Below are 8,615 nucleotides of genomic sequence, written 5' to 3'. Positions count from 1 at the left end.
ACTATCCTAGAAATAGCTAAAATTATATTACAGCTTATTGTCACCATTTGTTGTGCTCGTGTCTTGTTTCCATCACAATTTATCTAAAAAATACAAACTGCTCCTGGACATGGATTCACCAAAATTACCCTACACCATAGGCGTGAAAACGCATACGGGTCACGTGATATACGGCTATGTGATGACTCGCTCCGCGCATGCGCTCATTCAATAAGTGATGTGTACCTTTGATGCAGCAACTAGACCTGGTGTCCCCTCCATACTTAGTGGTAGACCCAGATAGGCAAATGGTTATGCAGGCCATTGCTAGAACAATTTTTGTATGATGACGTATCTCAATAGATATATCTACTAGTACTGTACAGCCAACTATCAATACTACAACCATCTGCCAGCAGTATTGAAAATAAAGGATTGTTTTCCTAAATTTGAAGGTCGATATTTTCCTATTCAAACATCATAGTTAGGAAGGTCTAGACAAAAGGGCATATTCAGCTTTACTTCATGCACATACCTGGGCCAGGAATGACATCTTTCTTCATTTCAGCATTCCACCGACTTGTCGTTGAACGAAATACTGCACCACCAATAAACTGTTTAGGAGGACCTTCGTAGTCAACCACATCATAATGGCCTGGTCCAGGAGCAGGAGGAGGGATAGGAAGAGGCATTGCAGGAGCAGACAGACACAAGTAATGTTTCCGTCTAAACAAAAAATGGCTGAGAGACAACAATCATCTGCTAAAACAATAAATTCTTACGGTAGTGGCTTCCTGCATGTGTGATGGGTTACTGCGAAGGGATTGTATGCTCCTGGCCCTGGTTTCTACAAGAGACGGTTATCAGTTAATACAAACAACCATGAGTTATACTCATCAAATCTGCAAAAAATTCCATACACATTTATATAGTAGTCTACAACATTGACAGTTAGTGGAGTGAATTCTTTATTGTTTTTAATGCAATCAACAAGCACATTCATTGATATCTGATCTTACCTCTGGAACTGGTGAAAATACCTCCCGCGTTGTCGTTGATTTAAAGCTAGTCGTTTGGTTGCAGGGTGACCGATGCATTAGTTCGTCGTTAATAATATAATGACCTGACATGAAGAAAACAAGCTACACGACATACAATGTAATCTATACTGTCAGACTCACAAGGTGATGGATAGGCAACTTGAGGAATGTCTACTGAATTCCTGGTTGTCCTGGTACATACACACGTCACACACAATACTATAATCACGTGACATCACTGTTAGAGAGTCATACCTGGACTTAAATGCAGCACACGCTCCTACAGTGTGACCCATTGTATGAGGCTTGTCTACCTATGACAGATACATACCTACATTACATGCGTGCTACTGTAATACAAGAGCATGAAATATCAGTTGGCCATCTGCTATTGGGCAGCCAAATACGAAGACAGAACACAATCTTGTTTACAACATGCAGCACGACATTCCCAATGCATGCATCCTATCACTGCTTTGCGTTATACCCAAACTGCCTCTTACACCACCTGATTGTGACTGCACAGAATTGATTCTGTACGATCACTTCAATGAGTACAGTCTGAAATACAGTAAACCAAGAAATTCTCGGTGGCAATTTACTTTATGGCCTACAATGTAAGTAAATCTCAATCTAAATTTTGTGAAAGTTGTCAAACCTCTAGGAGTCAACAGCAATGTCTGTGAACATGGTAAATTATTGCAATTATTATCTAACTACACCTACAGTAGTGGGCAAAAGTATTTGCCGGGTAGTTTTTAGTTGATTTTTCATCATATTCCGGCCTACAGAATGGCAGTAAGTGCTGATATGAGCATAAATTGAGGAAGTTAGTTTGTTTTCAAAGGTTGGACTATTGTTTGCATTGAATATGCTTTGATAAGTTGTAATGTAAACTTAATCTTTTAACCAGGTTGTAACGATAATCTTAAATTACAACAACCAACTGATTTAGACTCAATTCTGTACCAATCAGCATTACTGTGGGTCAAAATGTCCAATTTCAGTCACTATAGTAATCATAGATCACATTCTCTGAACTGGTTTCAAAAACTGTATTGAGTCCTATCACCGGCAGAGGGATATTTTAAAGTATCAGTTTATTCTCAGTTGTTGGTTCTAATTATTCGTCAGGTCACTACTGACCAACACACCTACAGTAGGTTAAAACACAAACATCCTGAAAACCCCCTGAAATTTCTTGCCCAGCAAATACTTTAGTCCACTACTGTATACTATTGCGTTGCACACGCATACTATTGTGTTGTACATGTGGTCTGTGCAGGACCGCCAGAACTGCTATGGCCATAGTCGTAGCAGTTTTTGCAAAATGTTTAAAAAATTGCAACAATTTTCTTCAGTTGAAGAGTTCGTATGCTCCCACGGTTGCGAATGTAGGCGAGTATGTTCAATGTTTTAACTGTATTGCCTAACTGAGATCTAGCTATCATGTCTGTCGTTGACGATCTACTTTGTTTTCTGTGTTTGGTAAATTCTATTGGTACACCACGCTTACTTTGACCATGCCTACTAATGCGCGTTAAGGTGTAGCACTTTAAATTTGCTTCTGGCGACCATGTAGTGTACTGTGCATCCAGCCAGAAGTCTCAATCTTCCGAGGTGTTTCACCGAAATAGATTATTATGAAAACGGAAATTTCAGTGGTACGTGTACCAAACTTTTTACACCACCGAGAATTTCTTGGTTATAATACCGTAACCTACTCTGCATCAACTAGCTTATACGATACCATGTTGCTAAACTAATTAAACTCTTAATTAGGTAGACTATTAAATCATGTACAGTAGGATGTCAGTTATCCGAACGCGCCAGTCAACCGAATGCAGAGTGCCTTGGACACCCTCTAGAAGTACGAGCTATAAACTGTTACGTGCATGCGCAACAAGGTGCAATGTAGTAACATTAGATAGTAACACGCCCATAGGAAGTATTTCAAAAGTGGTCAGGCCTAACACGCACTAAGAGAGTGTGGTCTAAGAATAGCACGCCAAGAGAGCTAGCCTCGTACCAGACCCTCATGCGCCGTCATGCTAGGTTCCCGTATAACATGACGACGCTCTCCGGCATTGTTGTGTTATACGGGAACCGGGCACAACAGTGCGAGAGGGTCTGGTACAAGGCTAAAGAGAGCACTCTTTAATTTACTTTTGTTTCAATTATATATTAGTTATTTAATCACATATATTTTCAAACAGTAAGTTTCGTGCAATCGTGAACTATCGGAAGTAAAGTTCTCGAAAGATGGTTTGGACAAACTGGACCTGTTTCTATGGCCCTAACATAGACCTGTGGTAAAGGCCACTCTAGAAAAACGTTGTCCGGCTATGGCTGGACCACCAGTCTGGCTCCTACGGCCCTGGATAATAAACTACTTTCTCATTAGAGAGCAGTCAAGTTTGGGTGTTCGTGCAATTTTTGTTCAGTATACATATATTGGCTTAGATGAGACCCAAGGACACCTGTTTGCACGCCAGTACAGCTAAGGTCAGTTATCCAAAATATTCAGAGTTATGAACAGGTCGGGTCCCAAAGTGTTCGGATAACTGACATCCGACTGTACCAGATAATTGGAAGTTTGGCTGATAATTGCTCCAACCATGGTGGCACTGTTTTAGTTTTAGTCGCCCAATGAGCATGCTCAGCCCTACCATTGTTTGTTATGTTGATGTAGCTTGCACACATGACGCAATTGTGAAGTAGCTCTTGTAAGAATGTTACCCTGTTACTGTTAGTATTTGGCAATTACATCAAATGACTCATATCTCGTATCTTTGATTGTAATGACTCTTTAAGTACACTTTTCAGCTTATGATAATTAACATTAATATATTAATTATTATCTAAATTGCTTACATTGTATGTATTAGGCGCTGGCCCAAAGTCGGGTTTTTCGTGTGCCACAGCTACAGGCTGGTGAAAGTTTCTATAACAGCAGATTCACAAAGATTAAATATTCTATTAACCCTTGCTTTGAAATCGTGCAAGATTACCTGGTAACGCCCGCCTTGTTGTAGTCTGGATGAACAAGCGAGCAAACATTATACGTCCCTGAAACAATTCAACAACAGAAGAATTGAAAATATTGTTATGTAGCTTTAGAGGTTGGAAATGTAACCTGGAGCTAAACCGTGTTGTGTCTTCAACCTTGGAAAACGTCTTCCCTACAATATACTAAATGATTAATATAAATCACAAGTATGAGCACGTTGTGCTTAACTTAATTAGATCTTTTGTTTTAGTAGGTAAAGATGGACAATAAATTTCTACACATGATTCTGACTCAACTAACAATATCGTTCTGCTATAGTAATAGATATAATTAATTATTATGTGAAAGGTAACAGTCAATATAGATAGCAGGTTGGGGTTCATGTTTCTAAAACAAATGATGTCATTAATTACGTCACTATACACATGATGTAACAATTACGTCATCTCATTTTGAACAAATTGTGAGACTACGAGATCACGAAATTACAAGGCAAATCTTGCAGGGGACTTCTGCATATGCGCTTCAGAAATGACATGGACCGAACTGTTTCCGTGTCCTGAGACATACATGTACTGTCTCGTATGTGTCTAGTTATGGATCTGTGTAGTTTAGTAATTACAGAATCATTACTGTAGTGCCATAGCACCAGGTGGGCACCCTTGCACACTAGTGCTACATCTACAGAATTGATGTAGCAGTGTAAGTGCACGTGCATGCATACATAGACACACACACACACACACACACACACACACACACACACACACACACACACACACACACTGTGACACACACACACTGTGACACACACACACACACACACACACACACACACACACACACACACACACACACACACACACACACAAACTACAACAACAACACGTACCATTGCACCCCAGAGGTGGTACTGCATGCTTTCACACATGCACAGTAACTGAGAACACGCCTTACAACAGTGGGTGCGGTCAATACTTTGACTGATCTGTTAGCCAAGAGTATGACCCTATTCAAAGTGTCTGCGATGCGAGGTGTTGTTTTACGTGTTACTCTAGCCACAGGATTCAAATAGTTGCCCAAGTCTTGACGTGTCTTGAGTTGCGTCATCATGATGGTTGATCATGCCTTTGCATTTGTATACGTGGGGCCTATGGGCCATTAAGCGCTTTTTTGAATAGGGCAATAGTTATGGAAAGATGTTGTATCGAAAAATCTCAAAGACCCCAAGATTTGACTTCGCAACTGTGACGATAAAATCCATTTCCGGTTTACGGAAGTCGTCGATGTCCATGTTCACTAGTCTGTTGCGAAGTGTTTCTCTTATCCAATGTGTCTGTTTATGCTACTCTGATCTAACAGAGCAAGTCATGAAGTTCTAGATAACGTCTGGTCTCTAGGTGCACACACATTTAGTATACATCTAGATCTACGGTGATATAGCTATATAGGGCAATAGAATGTGTACAAATTACGTGCTAGTGTATTATTCTGGACTCTCTTCTTGTGCAGTTGGCAGTGGAAGTTGCAAGCAGTGGTCGAGAACCCAATCCTCCCCTCAAGTCGATCATCATGGGATGCGGTCTGCTCTAAGTGAGCGTGGTGTTCCAAAACACTTAGATTTTTTCACTTGGTAGCAAATTACTAGCAATGCAGCTACCGTAGAAACAGACCTGTGGAAACGATCGCTACGCTCTCCGACCTCAGAATGGGTAGAAGTTCCCATCCCAACTCCTGGATAGGGTAGTGCATGCAGTACCTCCTCTGATCGCGCCCAGTAATGTCCCTCGCCTATTACCCAAGAACGTCTCAAAGGCAACTCACACAATACTTGAGCCATCATCTAATAAATATAAAACTTTTAATTTAAACATCATTAATTAATTAATTAATTAATTGATTAATAGCAATCTTACGTATTGTTTTTGATGCAGACCAGGAGTTCACGTGTAATCTGTGAACAATATGGCATGTTCACATCTGTAGCCTCGTCCCCAGACCTGGAGGTTGCAGGGTTCTAGCCAGGATTTTGCACCAACCGTCACTAATTTTAATAATAACCACACTCACAGTAACTTTAGTGGCCACGCTCATACTTGCTTTTAAAGGCATGCTTGCAAACATTATACTGTATTCAAAATCTAACAATTACAACACACTACTTACATTACCATATCAAAGCAAACCAGTAAGTCTATGCTCTAGGCCATAGCAATATGGTCCATAGGAAACCTTCTTTTCGTTCCTGAATGCATAACTAAAGTCGAAATCAGTACTAGAGGAACCATCTAGCTAGAGAAATTCTATTAGATGAACCAAAGCTTCATTCTTAAGTTAAACATCCAGGAACATGTCTTTATTAGTTGTTATTTGCTAAAATCACACTCACTATCAGCTGTCATCAAAAGGATGGCTAAAGCCCAATTAATCCGCAGTACATTGGTCAAGTTTTCAGTTCAACTGTTGTGAAGAGTACAGATTGGATATTCACTGGTGACCTATTTTAAGTGTACATATGATTACAATACCAACACTCGTCTTCAGGTGCTTTTACATATAGTTTAGTGTAACTGTATTTGTACAATGCATAAACAAGATGTTTCCTTTCACATTGCCACCTACAGTTTCCATAGTGCGACTAGGCAGCAAAAACACTCCACAGACCTGCTCTTCATTTGACGGTTAGAACCTCCTCAACCATATAGCAACGCTCCCAACTGTCAAAATGAGGGTAAAGACGGTCCTGGCTACAACCCTGGGTTGAAAGTCGGGAACCGGACACTGCCAAGCTCACGTGAGTCTGGGGACGAGGCTACACATCTGGTCAAATACAGAATTAATATTAAATCCTAACAAGAATAAAGGCGTGTTAGTGGCCTAAACCGGTGTAACAAGTGGTTTAAACTAAACTGGTTTATATATTATAAGAATTGACCTGTTTTCACCTGCACTAAACCAGTTATATTTTAAACCTAAACTGCTTTCTTAAACCTACTGCAAAGTAAGTTTAGCAAAGTGGTTTAGGTTTAACTGTCACGTGACAGTAGCGTGCTTGTTTAGATGGCTTCTGACAACCCAGTTTGATGATATTGACTATTTTGCTGGTATAGGATTGCCTTAATTAAAAGATGTAAGAGTCGTTAACTAAGGGAAAGAAATCAGCAGCTACGGAGAGAGAGAAAACGGTGTCCTTGGTCATCATCATGCAAATTCCTACTCAGCGGCATAGCCAGAGCAATTTTTTTGGAGGATTCATTATTAATATTAATTTGTTTAAAATTAATATTAATTTGTTCAAAATTAACTGTATATGTATGTATGTATAGATTTACAAACTAACAATGTATCATTTCGGTACTGTATAATTATGTACATAAAATCACTCTATTAGACTATAAAAATAGATAAGCAACTACGCCCGTAACTTTGGGGTACTGAACCCCAAGAACCCCCCTCCCCGTATCTACACCACTGTCCTACTAGTAGATGCTGAACCAGTGACAACCAACAGTTGCACTGACTCGGCGACAGATCAGCCCAATACTTCAAAATAAGGCGTTCGTAGACGGTTTGTTTTGCACATCCCGGATGTGCAAGCTTCTAGCGGAAACAATCACTTTCTTGAACTGGTTTAGTTTTAAATGCGTTTAATTAAGCTAAACTAGTAATTAAGGTTCATCTATAGTGCAAACACAGCCTTAGTGAAGACAACAGACTGAACTGCTAGACGTATAAAAATCAATACACTAATGCCATGTGAGATACAGACAAAATAAACTAGAAAATCTTTACAATCTCTTTTGAGCATAAATTTCAACCTAAAAATTCGAATTTCAATTAACTGTAAGCGTCCAGACCCTCATACGACCAGACCCTCTTTTTATCTGACTACACTTACTTACTTACCTTCGACGCAAAGCTGCCTGTTCCTCTCCTAGACAACGATGACTCATCCTTCTGCTTCATCGCTTCTTTCGGCACTCTGTACGAGCCAGGACCCGGATTTTCATTCTATCGTCAAAAACATTCGCAGTTGGACCGCCACGCCACTCTATCCTCGTCGATAGTACAGCTAGAGACTTGTTCACACATAATTTACTTACCACATTGAGGTAATCGTCAAATCGTGGGGCTTTCGTCGTGAATCCTTTCTTTTCGGTGTTCTCGTAGACAATCGTCTGGTATCTGCTCGGAATAGTACAGTTGTTCGCAGATGGCTTACTCCTCTGTCCTGAAAACGCACACATCTGTTGCAAGTTCGCATGACAATCAGACTCTTACACAATTTCTCATGAAATGTGGCCTGTAATTAGCCTCTTAGAATAGCTAACAAATTAGTTACCTTTGAATACTTTTCCTGGCTTGATAGGGCCACCGACAGACCTCGTTAGCGCCTCTAATTCGCTTCTGAGGCGAACGCTGTCGCTGGTAGCCATGCCCCCTGTTGCTATGACAGTATGAGGCCTCGGACTCCTACAAGACGTAGGTAGGTGCGCGATGTTTTGATTAATTTGTACTTGCTGACATCATCATTACGTATTTGTAGCGTACTGTATATAAATTATGTTTAGTAAAATATTTCAGTT

At 40.2% G+C, this 8,615-nt stretch overlaps 1 protein-coding gene across 1 annotated transcript; it reads right to left on the bottom strand.

The window, feature by feature from the left end:
• Nucleotides 1-287: 287 nt before the first annotated feature.
• Nucleotides 288-8,473, bottom strand: LOC134188062 (O(6)-methylguanine-induced apoptosis 2-like). Its single transcript, XM_062656247.1, has 12 exons — nt 8,372-8,473; nt 8,133-8,260; nt 7,936-8,040; nt 4,156-4,201; nt 4,031-4,088; nt 3,894-3,963; nt 1,275-1,333; nt 1,161-1,210; nt 999-1,102; nt 762-826; nt 515-705; nt 288-446 (listed from the first exon to the last, which is right to left on the bottom strand). The coding sequence occupies exons 1-12, from the start codon at nt 8,463-8,465 to the stop codon at nt 379-381; spliced, it is 1,038 nt and encodes a 345-aa protein (XP_062512231.1). The 5' UTR covers nt 8,466-8,473; the 3' UTR covers nt 288-378.
• Nucleotides 8,474-8,615: the final 142 nt, after the last annotated feature.

Source organism: Corticium candelabrum, chromosome 1 (genome assembly GCF_963422355.1).
Source record: "Corticium candelabrum chromosome 1, ooCorCand1.1, whole genome shotgun sequence".
Classification (NCBI taxonomy): Eukaryota; Metazoa; Porifera; class Homoscleromorpha; order Homosclerophorida; family Plakinidae; genus Corticium; species Corticium candelabrum.
Note: the sequence above shows the minus strand (reverse complement) of the source record. Positions and strands in the feature narration are given on the sequence as shown.